Source organism: Populus euphratica, unplaced genomic scaffold (genome assembly GCF_000495115.2).
Source record: "Populus euphratica unplaced genomic scaffold, PopEup_1.0 scaffold8.1, whole genome shotgun sequence".
NCBI classification, from domain to species: Eukaryota; Viridiplantae; Streptophyta; class Magnoliopsida; order Malpighiales; family Salicaceae; genus Populus; species Populus euphratica.
Window position 1 is genome coordinate 2427579 of NW_011499855.1, and position 20997 is coordinate 2448575.

At 31.2% G+C, this 20997-nt stretch overlaps 2 protein-coding genes across 2 annotated transcripts; one reads left to right on the top strand and one right to left on the bottom strand.

Annotated features, from left to right (window-relative positions):
• Window positions 1-5088: 5088 nt before the first annotated feature.
• Window positions 5089-6760, bottom strand: LOC105123069 (uncharacterized). Its single transcript, XM_011022534.1, has 3 exons — window positions 6405-6760; window positions 5529-5655; window positions 5089-5412 (listed from the first exon to the last, which is right to left on the bottom strand). The coding sequence occupies exons 1-3, from the start codon at window positions 6596-6598 to the stop codon at window positions 5329-5331; spliced, it is 405 nt and encodes a 134-aa protein (XP_011020836.1). The 5' UTR covers window positions 6599-6760; the 3' UTR covers window positions 5089-5328.
• Window positions 6761-13933: 7173 nt separating this feature from the next.
• Window positions 13934-15581, top strand: LOC105123067 (uncharacterized). Its single transcript, XM_011022533.1, has 2 exons — window positions 13934-14347; window positions 15019-15581. Exons 1-2 carry the CDS (start codon window positions 14117-14119, stop codon window positions 15334-15336), a joined length of 549 nt encoding a protein of 182 aa, XP_011020835.1. The 5' UTR covers window positions 13934-14116; the 3' UTR covers window positions 15337-15581.
• Window positions 15582-20997: the final 5416 nt, after the last annotated feature.

The window sequence follows — 20997 nt, forward strand, 5'->3', positions numbered from 1 at the left end:
GCTGCTAATCATGTTAGCATTCCCTGCTGTCAGCAATACTTGTTTTTTGTTTGTTTAAGAGATGCTTGTATTGCTTTTCGATTGTTATAATATCTATCAATATTTAATAATAAAATTATAATTATATCGGTTTTTTTATCTTTCATTTACCAAAATTTAGAGGAACGATATAGCAAAACTAAAGTAATCATAGCAAGTTTTTTTTTTTTTTTTAATGAAACTTATGTAAAATGTCTAAGCATAAAACTATAGAATAAAAAACTATTTGGACAGTCTTTTGCTCATTGAAACTCGAATATCATGGTATAAATATTATTTGTTTCCATTTTATGGTTATATTTATGAAAACCTAAACTATCTCCGAAACTCATAATATTTCTTTGTTGTTTTGTTATTTTTTTATCTTATTCTCACGGGAAAAACATATCTACCTAATTTAAATTTACCTCAAAATAAATTGTCATAAAAAAACAAATAAAATCTGAAAATATAATTCCAATTAAAAAAGGCTACTGTTCATATTTTTCTTCTTAAAAAGCTCAAAGTGTGTAATAGCTGTTAAAGAGCCTGGCATTGAAGATTTGTGTATATGATTCTTTGAAGAGTATGGAAAGTGAGACAATTCTATAAATTAATATCTTTAAAACCATAAGAATTTATTAATTAATTGATAAGTTAATAAATTAATAACTTACATATTAATTAATAAAAAATTAATCTATCAAGGTATTCTTTATTTCTTTTTCCAAAAAAAGAAAAAGTTAATATATATTATATGAATACTATCTAATTACTTAATCATGAATTATTATTATTACTACTATAGGCCCTATATGATACCAATAAATTATTTGTAAGTAAATGAAAAATAAAATTTTAATATTTAAAATAAAAAAATAATCTTGATTTTGTTCTCATTTAGTTGCAATGTCATTCTTCCAAACTCTTCTCACAATTGTAACATTATTATCGGCTCTCTTCCATTCAAATATTTCATTGCATTATTTTTTTAAATAAATTTCAATAATGTTAATAAACTAATCAAATTAACATTATAAAAAAATATTTAAGTTAATATAAACCTTAAACCTTGAAAATCATGCATCAACTTGTGGTTTTCTTTCAAAATATTTGAAAACTTAACTTCATTGAAACAAAATTTTCAACGATGATATAAACTATTTTTGTGCAAATATAAAATTGTTATTGTATACTTGGAATTTTCATTGATGATTTAAACTATTTTTGTAAACCTAAAATTGTTATTGTAAACCGGAAGTTTTCATTAATGGTTTAAACCTGTGAATTTTTATCGATGATTTAAAATATTCCACCGTTGTTATTGTTGTTGCAACTTTAATATTTATAAACCTTAAATTATACTCATTAAATAGAATTATTTTTTAAAAAATTATTAAACATGTTGCTGCGAAAACAAATTAAATTTACATTGAAATGTCATCATCCCATCAGGCCTCGTAATTGTGGCATCATTTAATTTATGATCTGACTTGATGGTAAACATCTATTTCAAAGTTGATAATTTAATGTGATTTCTACAAACCATCCCATAATGGTTTGTCAGAATTTTTTAAAATATAAAAAAACCTGACACATCTACATTAAGTTCTTCATCTATGATTGAACATTGACCGATATGACTCTGATTTATTTTCATCGCATCCATAACCATATTCCTATAAGGATCACTAATATCATCTACAACTTTATGTATGCTGCTAACTCTAGAAGTTGACCCAACCATCATTTCTATCAAGGTATCATGCGGAACATATGATTTTTTGTGTGCATACGAACACAAATATTTTTTCATAAACTTTTTTTTATTGAAGATGCATCGTTATAATATATGAATCAATAAATTTTTTATTCTTACACCTCTTGCGCGAGCATTTAATACCCTCTACTAATATTTTTCAAATTAGATAATATGTAATTAATAAAACCCTGGACCTTATTACAATATAAAAATAAACCTGTTAAATAAGCTATTATTTATTTCATCACAAAACACCAAAGTCAAGAATTTGACATAAGTTTTATCAGTTTACAAACAAATATAATTTTATAAAATTTAAAACAAACCATAACATGGGCAAACAATAAATTCATACAACAAAATTGTATAAGTAAAAAACTATTAAATATTGAACACCTAAACAAAATACATATACTACAAAAAATATACAAAAAATAAATATTTAAAATTTTTATTCAATTAAAAAAAGGGTAAATTTGCTTACTTATTTTGGAGAATTCTCAATAAAATATAAATTAAAATATGAATTAGAACACAGAGGCTGACAAATCAAGTATTGTGGTAGCCAATTTTATTATGGATGGTTGAATTATGTTGAAATTTAGGGAATGTAGTTGTTTGTTACAAAAAAAAAAGCATAAGAAAAAAAGAGAAATGAGGGAGGGAAAAAGAAGAGTCGATCATTAGATCATAAATTAAATATTACTGATGGATTCGCTGATGAAATTATTCCATTTGACATTTCATCGGTTATTCTGTTGGTAAAAAGTACTACTTCACCATATGATTTATCTTTTTAATTCTCACTGTAATATTGCTTGTAATTTTATTGGTATATACCAAAGGATTATTTCTATTGGTATATTTATGGAGAAATTTATCATCGGATTAATTATATTATTAAAAGTTACATGTTATTTTACTTTTCTACTTTTTTTTTTATTCTTTCTTTTCTCATTGCAATCCTACTTTGTTTTTTATTCTTTCTTTTCTCATTGCAATTCCCTCATTATTGATAAAATGTTTTTGTCAATGTTTACAAACATATGTAGCAATAAAAATGTTTATCGGTAAAATTCACTATAATTTACTGATAAAAAAATTTAATCAATAATTCTATTTATATTCACTAAATTTCTGGTAGTGCAAACGAACATGAAAAAATCAAAACTTCCAGCACTACTTTGCTAGAAAATCAATGAACTGTTTGTTATTAGTTACTTTCCAATAGAAGCTAAAAAAAGCTTTAACTGTGATTTCTTTTCACTATTAAACAGAAAAAAAATGCTCTTGAAACACACGTAAGAAAACCAACCACGAGAAGCAGGGAACTCTCTTCTCTGTCTTCACAAACACAGTTCTTTTTTGCTTATTCTTTTTCCTTGTTGCTTGTCATCTGTTATTTTCTTTTGTTGTTTGTATTGTATTGTTTGACGTGTATTAAACTATTTTTTGCTTTGATTTGTACTGTAATTATTTTTTGACAATGACAAAATTGTCAGTATTAAGGCTTTGTATATAATAATAAACACCAATAGGATGAAGATGGTTACAATATCTAAGTAACCATAGTAAATAACCAATTGTGGAGCATTATTACAGTATCTAGTAAATAACAGAGCTGGATTTATAAGATGGACAATGATAAATATCTACTTTTGGTTTGGATTCTCCAGAAGCGGGGAAGTCTTGCCTGAAATAAGTTGTTTAGGCAACACTAGTCCCGTGGCCTATAATACGACGTGGGTCGGGGGAAAAATATTTAGCGTTAGAAAAGAATGTTAAGGAACCACAGGTTCGCTTAAAAAACTGTAAGAAAAACAATCATGATTCGTCCGGTTGTATCCAATAAGTTTATCTTATGTAATAAGATGATAAAAAAAATAATAATAACATCAGACAGATCAAACTATAAAAAAATGATCAAGATTTTAAAAAAAGTTCATTAAAAGGAAAAATACAATAAAAATACATTTCAATTTAATCAAACATTATAAGAAGAAAGTAGAAACAAATGGGTAACAAACTATCTGCGTCGACTTGGTTTCACCTATCAAATCCGCAAGTCACCTATCAAATCCGCAATATATTTATATGTATAAAACAAATAGTTTTTTTTTTTAAAATAAAATATTAAAGAATAAAATTAAAAAAATACAAAAAAACTTATATCACACAAGTTAACCTTTTAAAATCATGACTTGGTCACGAGTGTGATGTAATCCAACTAAAAAAAATCATAACCCTCAATTTCCAATCAATCCATCAATTTAAAATTAAAGGATGAAATTGAAAAAAAATCAATCTAAAACAAAATAATAATAATAATAATAATAATATAAAAGAATAAGAATCAAATGTTAAACAAAAATAAAATATAATGGAAAATAACATGTTTGATTTGAATGTGAAATTAAAAAAAAAAATCATACATTTTACAACAGGAATAGAAAAAAAAATTAAAAAAATAACATTTCAATAAAGGATGAAATCAAAAACAAACTTAAAGTTAATAAAAAAAAAACATCATACAATTAAAAACAAGAGGGACTAAATCATAAACCTAAACATGATAAGAGGGCAATATAGATTTTTTATTAGCAACTCGTTTTCAAGGAGAATAAAGAGGGGGCAAAAAAAAAAAAAAATAGGTGGCCACATCCAAATCACCACACCAAATATCACACGAGCCACTTCATCAGGCACGAGATGATGTTAGGATTTTAATGCCACTGTAAATGGCCAATCTCCACCACCACATGCCGTTGCATACACCACTATAAGCATGCATAGCGGTCTCATATATCAGATATATCAGCATATGCTATGCACACACCAATTATTTATTTAAAAAATATTTTTTAAGTTTATTAAAAATTAAAATATCAAAGTACCTCTAACTTAATCTTTTTATTACAAATAAAATAATAAAAAGACAAATAAAATAATAAAAAGGCAAAACAAAGATGAATGCGCCCGTAAACCTAAATTAAAATTATTTTGGTTTAGGAGCATTTTAGTCATTATATTGTGCTAAGATAATGTGAAAAGACTACATGTGCCCAATCAATATGAGAATGACCATTTGATCCATGTGAAATTACATTATTGCTCCCAATCGCTAATTTAATGCGTTTTATTTTGGAAGGACAATAACACAATTGCATTGTTATCATCCACAATGCATTAAGTCAAGGTGCATTGTGAATTCACCACCCCAATCGGATTTTTTTTGTCGAGAAAAAATAATTTTCATATGAAGATCTTTTAAGAGCAGGCTCAGCACATATTTTGTGCCAAAGTAAAACAGGACACAAGCTTAAAAAATAGATTTTTACAAGAGCAGTCACTAAAAATCAGAGCTGTACTGTATGGAAAGCACTGCTAGTTCTCCACTATTTGAAGCACATATGCAACAACAGTACTTTTTTACATCTTCTACATGCATGAGGTACCGAACATGCTATAACACACAAAATAGCAACACACATGTTGAACATATAATTCAGCCAGGCAAGAATGCAAGATAGAGATAACAAACAAACATATTATGCAGGCAATGCGAAGCTCTCCTGTGTCCAGTGAGGAGGATCCATCACTGCACAAGGATCTGATTTCTCAAAGTCCGCAACCTACAACAAACCAGAGCAGACAACCATTACCATGCTAGCATTCTGATCTTAATACAACACTAGAGAAGTCAAAGAAAATCGGGAAATAACAGGGTGAAATGTATGAAATGTCTCACCTTTTCTTTGCAGCTTGGACAGTAGTGATACTTGTGCCAGAGGCAGTCCATAGAAGGGCAAAGAAAGCAAAAACCAAGCATCAAAGGCATCATGCAACCAACAACAGCTGCCAAACTAGGCTTTGATCTGTATTCAGGAGAGGGAGGATCAATCCACGAAAGAAAAGACAAGGACAAGAAACGAAGAGAAAATGGAGTGCCAGAACTTGGAAAACTATTGCAACAGTAAGATAATTGCTTGTTCCTTTTCTGTTTCGACAGTCTACTCTTCAACGACAAAGGAAAAGACAAAAATCTATACAAGCAAATCTTATTAAGTAGGTAATGGTGTATGGAAGCACACCATTTCATTAAAAAACATGCTAATTTGTGTTAGTACCATTTTTTATGTTTGTATAGACAACAAAACACTGCAGAGTTGCTCCGTCAGTTCTCAATCCCTTTATTCCAAAGCAGAAATTCAGAATTCAAAGGAAGAGACAAATGCCAACACACATAATTCCCAACAACATTGCTGGTTCAATAACAACGGTTATGAGTGATAGTTTCACTAATCTGGGTTACACACAACAGCATTCACGGAATTCAAATGGAGAAAAATCGTCATCATCATTAAAAATCCTATTCTTCATTACTAAGTTAGCAGAACAGTTGACTATTTTTTGGAAATCGTATCCTCTAAAAGAAAGACAGGAAAGCCAACATGTAGGAATAAAACTTCGAAGATTTCGCAATTAATTGTAAAATATTCCTAGTAGTTGTAATTTTGCATTTAGAAAAAACAGCAGCTCAATTTTGCATAAATAACCACTGAAGATATTGGCATGTAAGAAAATAAAAAACCTAAAAGTGGCAGAGAGAGGATTAAGTGGTTACCTAACGAAGGTAACGCCCGAATTACCACAGTAAACGCAGTTAAAAGGAGCAGGGGTGTCTCGATACATAGTCTGTTGAATCGGGATTCCCTTCGGATCGCCGACGATTGCGTTTGGCGGTATAGCTCCGGCTTGGTAAGGGTTCTGGCCGGCGTAGTAAGGAACTCCGACGACAGGCTGGTCTTGTTGCCCCATTCTCAATGGATTCCTGTTCCGATTAGAGATGGATCAAGATAGATATATATTTTTTTCAATGAACAAGAGGATGTTTGGGGAATCTATGTAGAGTCCTTGATAGCAAAGCTGGAACGCCACTCCGCATTGACTATTATTTTAATAAAAGTAGTTGATGGACTCGTCGCTTGTCAGGAACGTTCCGTTTTAACTTCTTGAACCGGGAACACCTTGAATAAAACTTGTTGGATTGACAAGTTGGACCGTCGCTAAAGATGAAGAATTTTCGCTTAAAATTATTATTATTATTTAGGTTTTTAAATTGATGTTAAAGATAAATTTTAAAAAATAATTAAAATTTATTATTTTGGTGTATTAAATGAGATATAAATTATTAAAAACTCAAACTCTACAAAATCCCATCAGAGTTTATATCTAGAATCCTCCTCACAGGAGGCCGGTTGAATAATTAGGCGACCGGGAAGGTAGGAATTTCTTAAAATCGATGTGCTTCTAGACGTGTACATGGCTTCTAGATGAACAATTTACAAAAGAGCCGTTGATCCCTTCCAACTTTTCAGACGTGCTTGAAGCCTAGAAGCTGGCATCATCCACTGTTCCTATTTCATTCTCTCCCAAAGCACGCAAGTTTATGTTTGAGCCAGTCCAATGGGCCTGAAGCCCATGGTTGGCCAACAAGTTCCATGCCACTGTAAAGTGCTTCTATCTACAGCCCAGCTCTTCGTATGCAATAAAAACATCCCCATCACGTTACAAACACAAGCAGTAAGATGGATTAGTGGTGGTTAAGGGAAGAGAATTTCTAAATAGATTTTTTTTTTTTGGATATAAAATGATGACTTAACTGAAGAGAATGGCCAAATCGACTGCTAATGTCTCATAATTACAGGGGCAGAGCCCAGACATGTATGAAGTTTGGGCCAATTGACCTGAGCTGCTATGTGGATATTCTATATCTCTATAAGCTCGGCTATAAAACCGGAACTGATAGATTGCCTTTTTCATGACAGAAAATTGAGGTGTTGTGTACTTGTCTATGTGAGAGTGAGAGTGAGAGTAATAGGATGCTCGGCAGATAACAAAATCATAATAGTTTTGTTAGATAATGATTTCCAAATTAACCACCACGTATTAATGGTATCTTTTCTTTTATTTAATATTTTATATAATATCTTTATTGCATAATTAGAAGAGAGGAAGATTATTGATCTAGATATAAATAAAAATATAATTTTAAAAATAAAATATACAAAATAATTAATTTTAAAAAAATAAAAGGTTAGGTATTGCTGAGCCTCACTTATTTTGTTAGGACCTGCATGATTGAGTTATTTTTTATTTTTAAAACTAAAATTGATGACATATCATCTTCCTTTATTATTATTTTTTTAAAAGTCAAATAATACATAGTATATATTACCTAACTTTCAATTATTGTGGTGGCCAAAAGAACTAGACTAATAATTTTTTTGATTAAAAAACTAAATTCTTAACTTTTTATTTATCCAAAACACTTAAAAAATATTATAAAAAACTTGATAAAATCATTTATAGCTTCAAAAACCTCAAAAAAACCTTCTCAAAACATGAAATCAACTTAAAACAAATTTTTTTACCAAGATATATGTTTTTCTTGAAAATTTTAAGGTAAAAACCCTAGCATGAGCCCCCTCATTAAAAGAAATAATTGAAAGAATCTCAACCAATCAATAGCAACAAAAATTTTCTTGTTTTAACATTAAATTTTGGTAACTTTCTCTTATCTCCTTTACACTAGGAGTTAAAAAATAAAATTTTAAACTAAAATTGATTGTTCCTCTAATTTTGAAAACTAAAAGGACCTATTATTTATAATTTGTGAAGTGCAACTACAATAAAAACAATTTGCCTCGACTTTTAAAAGTTCCTAACCCCCTAGTGTTTTTTTTTTATTTTGATCTCCCATCTTTCAACCTCACCCTTTCCTAACAAATTGATATATAATTTAGTTTAATAAGCGTCTAATAAAAAAAAATGGACGGAAAAAATGGCACCATGAACAGTGCCCACGGTGCCATGTGGAAGGATCTCCTATGCAATTTAGTTTTTATGCTAATTATTATTGCGATATATAGCATAATTGAATTCAGTACATGTTAATAATTCTCTCTCTCTCTCTCTTACTTTAATCTTTAATTTTTTTAATTTTAATATTTTATTTTAAATTATAATTATTAAATCTAATCTAGTAGGTTAATTAGAAAAAAACTCAAGATCCGAAACATGATGTGAGTTGAGTTTCCATTTGAACTTAATAAGACAATTTATACCCAGCTTTTCCCAAGATAAATGGAACTCGTAGCTTTATACAAACCATAATACCTTAGATCTAGTTCTCAAACAAATGGAATCTCACCATTTCATCAACTTCAACACACCAGACCCTTTCATTGGCCTCCCTTCCTTAGCAAACCCATCAAACAAAATATTACAGGTAACCGCATTTGGTGTCAACCTCATCTCTAAAGCTGCTCATGGCAGTGTATGCATAAATACCAGGTTCTTTGCTTTCTCAAACAAATTGGAAAACACGACACCTATCCTCTCACCATGCCTCTTTTAGATCACAACGCAGAAGTTTTCATCAGATATCCCAAGTGCACAGACAAAACACAGAACTTCCAGGAAGCCAACTGCTAGGTTAATTTGTGTGGGAGATTTTCATTCAATGTACAAATCATGCCCGACATCCCCTTCACAGTCTTAGCACTATATAGGCCGTATGTTTCTAAGAAATCTTACTTTAATCTAAAAATGTAATTGCAACATATAAACTATATTGTCGAAAAAGAGAGAAGCAAACCTTGTTTTCGAAAACCCTTTTGGCCTCGTCAGGGTCCTTTTTCGTGCAACGGACTTCACTTCTCCAGGATCAAATCCGATGAACTTCAAATACTACTAAACCTTAAAACTTCACTTCAAAAATCAAACGCTCATGTATTTGATTGTTGGGATTCAAATAAACTCGTTTGTGAATTCACAGGGATTACCTGTAATTTAGATAGATCAGTCAAACTTAGAGGGTAATCCTTTATCTGGGTAATTTTATCTTTTGATTATTTATAAAATTATTTTTTGACTAAAGATACAAGGTATAATTTTTTAAATTAAATCACGGACAAATCTTAATTTTTTTTTAGTTATCCCTAAGATTATTCTTTTTACAACTCAATCTCCAGGTGGAGTCATAACTATGATCTAAACTTTTAAAATCAACCACCACTCTTTTTACAACAAGTACATACTTAAACGGCTAAATAAAAATAATAAATACAGCAAAACAATTTTTTTTTCATTGCAGGAACAAACAAGACCTTAAGTAGCAATCACGCGCACTCAAATTATACTCACATACCCATTCACACTCGTTTCTCTCTAGGGAGCAGTCAACGAACTCTAGCAAAAAAGGGCCTAGAAAAAGCCCCCCACTGTTGGATCACAGAGCCGTTAATTAGGTGAGGAGGCATGCCACAAATCTTGTAAATACGTATGTGATTTATATAGGCAACTAATCAAGCCAAAAATAGGATTATCTTGGCAATCACATGTAGCTTTCAGAACTCAAATATCATGCAAGAAGCTGTGGCGCCACAGGCATTAATTTTTACCAACAGCCATAGTTAATATATTTATATATGTGAAAATTGTTACTTTGTAAATGAATTGGCCGAGGACAAGGAGAACACGGAGGCCACTAAGAGATGTTCCCTTCATGCGCCATGTTAAACCTCATCTCGAATTGTGCAGAGAATGAATAGGGAAACTCGAAACACCCACTCCAACATATAGTTAGTACCAGTCAACATTTTGAAAATGAACTATATTTTTATATACACCAAACTTCACCTCAAATAAATAAATAAAATTTGAAGTTGGAATGATGGGTGACATACAGTTCTCAAATAATACACCAGAAAGTGATGTATCCCAAGGAGTCCAGCTGGTGAAGACAGAACCAGAAGGGAATATTAGTGCAGAGTACTGCACACAAACACAGAGAGAGAGAAAGGGGGAGCGGTGTCAGGACTGGCAAGACTTCAGAATAGATTCCACAGCAGGAAAAGACCGATCCATATTATGGCTATAGTATAATTCCAAAGGAGAGGGCTCCCGTTACCCCATCTCGTGAAGTTCTACTGATCCGTACAGGGAACTTTACAATTTGCTTGCAATGAAAATACATTGAGCATAGTAAAATAGGTGCTGGTATATTTTCTTTCTTCGTCGTTTCTATTTTTATTTAAAACAGAGAGGAGGAGGCTGCCCCAATACATTCGGCGTTGTGAACTCTTATTTGTATGGTCTTTTCTTCTCTTCTTCTTGTCCACTGCTTCTACTGTTTCTTCCTCTTGGATTAGCGATCAAGATCATTACAGAATCGGAGTTTAAGGACCTTCACTTTCTAGTTTCAAGCCTCTATCCTTGAGATTTAGAAGTTCACGCTTGAATAAACTAAAGGGGGTTTGGACTGTTATAGACTTACGATCACCATCCAAGATTCTTTCATGGTACGATGTCCAATGAAAAGGGTCTGTGGTCCTCGATCATACCCATCACTAAAGCACCCAGGGATGAAAAATAAAAGAAAATTAACGAAACATTAATTTGACCAAAATTTGATGATTTTTTGGTGGATTTAATTTGGGAGTTTCTACATGCATATATGAACGACTCTTTATTAATTTGGTGCTAAAAATGACAAGGCACATCATTAAAAGGTAGTTAAACAAAAACGTGGTTTTGCAGCTTTAATTTACTCAAATTGATTGTTTTTTGCATGCGCGATTATCTTGTGAGAAATATCCTTGGTTTTGAGGCAAACCTTATTTACGGTAATATGATGAAATATCATTTTATTTATTTATTTTTTATTGGCATTATCAACTTTAAAGTAAACATTGATGTTAAAATAAATAAATAATTTTATTTTTAAATATACCTAAAAAAATAATATTTTACATAATTTAAAGTGACAATCTAATAATTTCTCGGTACATAAGTTTCAGAAAGATAAGAGATAAAGTCTTTCAAAAATAAATTATCAGTTGTTACAATTCTAACAACTAAAATAACAAATTTTTATATCAAATAATTTTATTTGATGATAAAAATTTATTGGTGGTTGTTTTTTCTAAAAAACAATGGTGGTAATGGAAAATTGAGGTTGGTTTTAATTTTTATTATTCAATTAATTTCAATTTTTTTGAGTTATTTTGGGGTTTTTGAGTGTTTTATTTGATTTTTATGGTGTTTTGAGGTATTTTGGATGAAAATAACTAATTTTTTGTTTTTCATTAATTTAAATTAATTTATTTTTAATTAATCAGTGAGATAAAATATATGAATTTAATAGATTTTTAAGCAATTAAATTTTTATTTTTTATTTAGAATAAGAGTATAACAATTTCTTTTTATATAATATTAGTAAGTTTGTTTTTTACATCTTATTATTATGTTTTTTTTTTAATTTTCTAATGACATATATTTTATTATTAAATAGTTAAATAAAATTTATTTTAAAAAATTAATATTATTAAATATAGTTGGATCTATGACTTAAATCGGTGGCTCGGTAGATCAGCTTGGATTTTTTTTTTCAACTTGGGAGCAATTTTTAACTTTAGCTGACTTTATTGAATGAGTGCACTTAATACCTAGAAGAGGCATGCTCCTTACATAATGACACCAAGCCTCCCCTCATAATTAAGTTCATCCCCCTGCTGTGATGAAAATGCCATTAACTACTCCACGACTGCAAGGACATATCCTCCAAAATCTAATCATCATATGTAGACAAGTAAAACGTTGTCTCCTACCTTTACAAACAATATTTAAACATTTGGACTGCTAATTTTCCTCAGCATCCCTCAATCTCACACCAAACAATTTGACAAGACAACAAATTTGACGAGCTGGCTTTGAGTGTTTAAGCAAAAATTCAAACACAAATAACACCATTACCTCCCCTACGTGCACATATATGGCCTAGCAACACAAGAACATGGGCTAATTAAAAACCCCAAGAAAAAACAATGCCTAAACCTTTAAGAACATGATTGCCCATTGTATTCTTGCACGATAAAAGAAGGCAGGCTGTAGATAGCTGACCAAGGAATGTCCCTCCCTTAAATAAATAACTGTCACCAACATTCATTGAACTTCCCGCAAACCGTCAAAAAACTTCCGGCATTCCCTTGGGCAATCGCGTTTTCACCGGATCTCTTCCAAGAAAAAAAAAAAAAAAAAGCTCTCATTAGTCATTTTCAAGAGCTTGCAGCTGACAGGAAGGATTGTTTTTTTCTTTTTTCAAAGTAATATGGTCCTTCAATTTATTTTAAAAAATAATATAGTTAGAAAAAAATTAACGAAGCAGCATATTTTCGCAACAAAAAAAATTAATTAGAAAACATCAATCGTACTTGCGCACATAGTTGCGCCAATCTCAATATTAACAACCCATTTTTTATTTTTATATGTTTTTTTTATCTTGGTCTTCAATAATTTACTCCATAACATATCGTGGCGCAAGTAATAAATATTTAATTTGAGCACCTAGAACTTGATAAAAAAAGATTTGTATTGTTCCATAAAATAAATAATAAATTTAGTGCTAATCCAGGAGGATAAACCTACTTTGTATGGGTATAGGTTCTTATTTCCAAATATTTTGTAACTATTTTGTTTATCCTTACAGTGAAGGTTTATTCTTAGGAGTTAAGTTCGTACTAAATTTATAATTTGTTTTTTATTTAAAATAATAAAAAATTAATTTATTTTTTTAAATTGTTGCGTCAATGACATTTTGAATGAAGCTACTTTGAAAATGTGTTATTTTATAATTTTTTTTAGATATAGGTTATTTTTTAGGAATGTTGTTTAAATTATGTTTTCAAGATTTTATTTTTTAAAATTATTTTAATATATTGACTTTAAAAAATAAAAAATATTATTTTAATATATTAAAAAACAATTTAAAAAATAAATAATCCCGGTTACCTCCGAATCTTCCCTCCGTTTTAGATTTTTCTAATAGCCATAATCATGACCTAACATTAACTTACCTTTAATTAATGATTTGGTAGCGTGCGTTCCACGCTCAATCCACTGTGTGTGTGCGTGTGTGATGTTGAATCCCAATAAGGTGATGAGAGTCTAAATGAAACCCACAGTGGTTACTTGTGCTGACAGATCTGGTCCCACACGGGGTTTTGTTTAAGATCCCCACGCGCAGTTAAGCCACCGTATGTAAAATTGCAGTGTTTCTACACCTTAAAATTCCAATACTACTTGTTTTGCCCTCCCTCCCTCAAATGGTCTCTCTCTCATTATTATTATTATTATTATTATTCCTTTAAAATCTCAACCCCTAATCTCTCCGTCTCTTTCCCTGTCTATCTTATGCACCCTCCTCTCTTTTGCTTGTTTAGTTTTCTTTAAGTACACATAAACATCTTGATTCTTAGTTCCTGAAAGGAAGGAATGACAGCACCAAATATGGCAGCAATCACAGCGTCTTTGGAGAGGTCTCTTCAAAACTGTTCTCTAAATCACCACCGGCACCGTCAAAGTAGTGGTGGAAGAGAAGAGAGGTCATCAAGTTCAGATGAGACAGTTTCACAAAACCATTCACTACAGAACTCTGATACCTCCTTGGAGCTTAAGTCACATCTCTCTCTTCCTTACCATTGGGAACAATGTTTAGATTTAAAGGTAAATAGACCCTTTTAAATTATAAAGTCACTGCCCCATCTATAATTACAGTTATAATAAATGCAGATCTTGTATTTGGGTTTCCGTTTTGTTTTGTTATATGGTGTCTTTTTATTCATCAGTAGTGTCTTTCATTCACTGACTTGTATTTAATGCTTTCTTTCCGGTCTCACCTCCTTCCACCTATATACTCGGATTAAAAAAAAAAATAGGGCTTTTATCCCTTGAAAGAACCCTAAAAGGGATCAATAATACTTTTCTTCGTTAATAGTTCTGGTATTGCCATCTTTGAATGTGTCCCTTTTGGTTTGCATTTCTGGAGTGAAAAAAGAAAAACCATGTCCAGATAAATTACGTTTCCTTAACGGTGAATGTTGTTGAAATATGTAACAAAGGAATGAATTTTCACGGTTTGATCTTGTGTGGGTCTTCGATATATATAGGGTCGGTACATTTTGATGAAGATGGTCCAGAGTCAAGACCAGCGTAGCGTGTGTGGGTGTATAATTATGTCAATATTGGATGATAATAGGCAACAGAAAACGCTTCCTTCTTGATTGATAGCTAAATTGTGGTGGTCATTAATACTTGTCTGTTCTTCTTTCTTAAATATTCTCAGAAATTGTATCTTTGTTGTTTATGGTGCTCCTTTTTTATGGGTGTAAATGCAGACAGGGGAGATATACTACATAAACTGGAGGAATGGAATCAAAGCAAGGGAAGATCCAAGGATCACACAAGATTACAATGGAGATTTCTACTCAGAAGATGACAGCTCGTATGATAGTGAGGAGTCATCATCAGAATCCTCTCCTCCTTCCTCGAGAGAGCATTTTAATAATAGACTAGAGAAAGAAGACCATGTCTTGGTTGTGGCTGGTTGCAAGAGCTGCTTTATGTATTTCATGGTCCCAAAACAGGTAGAAGATTGCCCCAAGTGCGACGGCCAACTTCTTCACTTCGACAGATCTGAAAATGGGTCTCCTTGAATAAGATTTCTTGTTTGATTCTTTTTCTTTAAATTGTTTCCATGGGTTTCGTTTTTCCTCTAAAAACTCATTTGTATGCCTTTGATAGAATTTCAATGTGAAATGATCATGAAACGCGTGACAAATGAGTTGTATACCTGTTAGTTTACTACTTCTATTCCACCAGATCTTTCCTTTTCTTCTTCTCGTTCCCTGTTAATTTTTTATTCATTGCTTTTATTACAGAAGCCATTGAAATTGCTGAAGAGTCGACCTCTCGAGTGCTAGTGTCAAGATCAATATATATAAATCACAGTGCTATCGGTTCATGATTGCAACTTGTGGATTCCTTCTCTTTCTTCCTTTCATTTTTTTAACTTCAATGGAAAGACTTTTTTTTCCGTGTTAAGAGAATGCCATTTGAGAATGCCTGGAATGCACTTCACACTGTTAATGTTTGTTTTTGCCTATTCTTAATACTAGAATGCTAAACTGCTACCAAATTGGAAACGAAGTAGTTCATTTAGTAATGTTAAGGGGCTTCAGCTTGCAATCTCCTGATTTTTTCAAGTTTGATTGTATCCAGATTGAATGCGTAAAATCATTCGCACATCGAGTATAAGTTATTTAGATTGATGAAACTTCGGGCCTTATGTAAGAGAAGTGTCGTTCGACCATGTGACCACCTACACCAAAGCTGCCGCATTAACGATGTCCGAAGGGTTGTAATCCGGGATGGCTTCATGGGACTCATGTAGAATATTTCTAACTCGGATTCTAAGTTTCTAACTAGTTAAAGGTGCATATTGCCATCTTGAAAATAAACCATACACAGTTTCCTGCATTAATTTCTCAATATTGTCTCCTGTATGTTCTCACTTTTATAGTAGCCTCTATGATCGATGTACAACTTGAATCATTACAAAATCTATTATGATTTGCAAATACACGGGTTCTTTAAAGGTATAAGGGGTGAGGTAGTGTTGTATATTAACAATGTCCAGGTAGGGTACATGTGTTATAGAAAGAGAGAGGGCTAGGAGGAAAAGTGGGCGATTTTAGTGAGAGAGTGTGTTTTTAGCTGGAAAGGGTCAAGCTTGCGTACAACTACTTAGAAAAGCGGTAAAATCCAAATGTGTAAAATTAAAAACACCACAAGCAAGGAGAAAAAAAGACGAGACTAGAGAGAGAAGCTGTCTAGGAGATTAATGGTTTCCAAATAGTCCCATGATTGAGATAATGAATCAGCTATTTATAAGTATATTATAGCACTTGACTCTATCAAAATTTTGACTAGTGTGTGATTTATGAAAGGCTCGATAGATGTTATGTATCTAGGAGAGATACATGACTAACATTCTCATTTATCCTCAGAAAAGGTTAAAGGTAAGCTTACGATACCCATCTCTCTCCTAAAATATCCACCAAGTTTACTATTGTGAGCTTCAAAGGTAATGACCCTTCACGAATGCTCAAACGATTCCCTTTGAAAATATTATACTATAGCACAGCATAATAATTGAAAAGATAATTCTCACATTAATCTCCATCATCCTCAACCTAAGAAGCATGCCTTCTACTAAGTTTATGCTAGTTATTTAGAAACTTTAAAGCCTTATGAATTGGAATATAAAATAAATAGTTTTGGATGCCTTAATTTGTTATATATAGAATATTTTGTCGGTTAATCACTAAGCTTCTCGCTATAAAAAGCAATATGTTTCCTCTATTATCTAAGAACATCCCCGATGCTAATATTCAAAGCATCACATCCAATCTCAACAACACAATTGAAATCACCTTTTGATTTATTAGATCAAAACTCTATTTAGTTTCTTTATCTACTTGAAATCAACCGTCTCATTTAAAACATTCAATGACTGGAGCAATAAAAAAGCTATTTTTTTATGGAATGTTGATAAAAAGATGTTAAGTCATAAAAACTATGACTCTGGAGTTTGAGGAATTAGCAAATTAAGAATTGTTTTAATATTATTAGGATCCATCTTGACTCTTTCATTGAAATAAACATGGTCTTGAGAAAACAAGACTGCTAGTGAAGAATTAACACTTCCTTGAGTTAAAGTAGAATCTCTAACCTCTTCAAGTTTAAGGTACAACACATGAATGAACAATATGCTTACATTTATCCTTACTTTGTAAAAGAATATCATCAATATAAATAACAATAATATTTTTTGTAAAGTTAGTATTTAAAGGTTTAAATACATTATTCATCAACTACATAAAAGCACCAGGGCATTAGAAAGACAAAATGTTATAACCATCAATTCATAAAGTTTTAAAAAGTTATCTTACATTCAAAAAATTGTCATCTTGTTCATAATCCTATTACCAATATTGGAACAAGAAAAACAAGTACAAAACATGGACTCTTGTTTTCTCCTACAATGCCCTTCGATAATCATCTTATCAACCTATCTTTATAACTTCATACTGTGGCAGCACTCATTCTATAAGTTATCTTAGCTGGAAGGATAGCCCTTAGAATGAAATCAATGCAATATTGATTATTCCCTATATGAGAAAATCAAAATGGTATATCATTAAAAATAGCCTTATCAATATTATCACGCAAAGGTTGTGCTTGAAAAGGCAACCTATCAACTTTCACATCGGAACTTTTTTTCTTCTATAGTGATGAGAAGAAGAATGATCACTGGATTTATAGTTTGGTTTGCGATAAAAAGGACTAGCATGCTCATCATTATTACTAGAAACACAATTTTTTAAATAATTCCCATCATCAACATGATTCTCGCGCCGTTCAAAAAAATTTAGAAGTTGCTAGATTCACTTTCTTGTTTCACCCATTTTAAGAACATGAATTTCCCTCTTAAGATCTTATACATGATGACCACCGAAAACTATGACTATAAATCCAAACCTCTAATACCAACTCAAAACCAAGAAGATTGAAATAGGGTATTAAAAAGATCCCACGTAAATGATAGTTTATACCCTCCTTTATACCCTCCACTCTAAGGCGTAAAAAAGAGATATAGATGAAAGTAACTTATCATTTAAATATAATAAAAATCATTATTGTATAGATACAATGTTTAAAAAATAATATTTCACCACTCATAAAAAAACCGATTAGAGTGCCAAAAAGTCAAGTAAATACTTTAGATTCAATTTCAATATCATATTGATTATATATGATTGAATGCTTAATATATATTTGGATCAACCCTCTAGGTCTAGAAAATATCAATTACACACCCACACCCTATGTATGTATACTATATAATATATGATTTTAACTTATTGAGAATGTAAATAGACAATGAAAAAAACTAAATTGATAATTTGCATAGTAAAACGAAAGCAAGGATGACGATGAATGTTCATTGTTGAATCATGATTACACTGTTGAATGTTCATTGCGTGCCAAGTTCTGTTTCCATTTTGTTTTTATTTGACAAATTTCTTTTCTGATTATGATATTGCGGACTTTAGACTCGTCGCCCTATGCTGGAATGATTTACCTCCGATTTAATTAGAAAAGTATAGGAGAATTGAAGAAGTCAGCACTCAGGACTCAAGACCAGGACAAAGAAAGTTAAATGCATGTTAAACTACTTGAACATTAAGAAACCCGAGCACGCTTTCAATGTCAATGGTCATCTGACTTTTGGGATCAAAAGTAGCCATTAGATTATACATTTATGGCATTTTGCGGTCAAAACTTCATTTAAGCTGGCTTGACTAGCTAGCTAGAGATGCATGAATGTTGAACGTCGGGCATAAAAGTCTTACTAGGTTAATTTTTATATTTTTTTAATATGTTACTTGCCATTATGATTTAATGAATGACTGATTAATCATAAAAGCAACAGAAAGTGTAATTTAAGTGTTTGAAGAAGATAAAATTGTTGAGAGAAGATATAATCCGATTTCATTATCAAATAATTAAGAAGCTATTCTAAAGTTTTCTATTTGTTACGTACTCCATCATTCAAGGTTTTCAATATTCCAATGGTATAAAATATTGTTCTTGGTCTATCAAAGAAATTAAATGAGGGGGGCTTCGTTCATACTATATCATGATTTGATGCTAAAAAATTTTGATTTATCGTTCGGGACAGAACTAGCATTTTGCCTATGGCCCTCCATACTCTTGGAATTTCTTCGTTTCACCCCAAGTTTTGAAGGTTATTTCATAAATGATTTATATTTGGCTCTTTTTCCAAGGCCTCTCCCCACCCAAAAACACACATTAATAAAATAAATGAACGAAAAGAATGGTTTATCATAAAGAATTTGTTCTCTTATGTTTAAATTAAAGAATAGAATCTGTATCCCCATGAAGGCATAACAAGCTCTTTTGAAAAAAATAAAATGATTTACCATAATTCTAATGGAAACTCACTGCTAGTAGTTTATTACTTCATCCCTTTACTAGAAAATAAAAAAATAAACTTGGTCCTTGTAAATTTACTATTATATCAATTTGGTAAATCAGTTAACTAACTATTAATTCATCCCTTTACAAGAAAATGAAAAAAAAGCGTTCCTATAAATTTACTAGTATATTAATTTGGTGAACCAGATGATTAATAATTATGATAATAGTAAATAATGTTTGGAAAGTTAAGTGATTAGTAGTTGGTATTTACAAATGATTCTTTTTGATAGACATGAGAATTTTTCAATGGTAAATTCAGTGTATTTATAGATAAAGAAAATACAGTAATATTTTAGAGAAATATATTCTGAAAATATAAATATAGTAAAGAATGAAGTGATTGTGAACTTTTAACTTGAAAGATTCATGATGTATTTGTAACCAATAAATTTTATTTTTATATAAAAAAGAAGGATCAAAGTGTAATTTTATTTTTATGATATTTTGAGTTGTATTATACTCAAAATAACATGTATTGGATTAGTATAAAATATTGAGAAATCCACATGTAACCCTAGAAAAATCATTAAGTGTTATGCTGAGTTGATTAAAGGTGAAAAATAAATTTAAATGTACTATTTTAACTCAAGCATGTTGGGTTCAAACCCACGAGTGTCTTGAGATACACGCCTAGCATGGGCCTACGTCTAATTAGCCTCGAGCAATAGACTAAGCCCATGTTTTTGAGTGTTGGGTTCGGGTTACCACGTACAAGTTCACTTTAAATGTTATTGTTGAGTTTATATTTTTTTATCCACATCAAATTGCTTGGAGTAAAGTGATGCTAAGCAAGGAGGCGGTTTAGGAATAAAAAAGATTAAGGAGTGGAAATCTTGCTTTTGAGATCTGGTTCATCCTGAAAAAACACTCACATATATGGTCAAGGTTAGAAACTTTTGGAGTGTGAAGGAAACAGGAAATTGCACATGGTATTGGAGGAAGCTTCTTAAACTTAGAGAGCTGGTTTAAGATTAATTCTATTATATTTGAGGGGATGGCAAACGAGTCAGTTGATGGTGGCACAATTAGCTTCCAGCTGGAGTTCTTGTTTAAGTTCATGGGCTGAGATTACTTATACAAGAACCCAGGATACCATCTGATGCCAGATTAGTGGAAGTTATTTGAGGATGGAAATTGGTATTGACCTCGTGCTATGGCTGAGGTGCAAATGGTTGTATGTGGTGTTTTATTTCCTGATCCTGCAACAGATGATAAGCTGATTTGGAAAGCAACTACTAATGGTGAGTTTT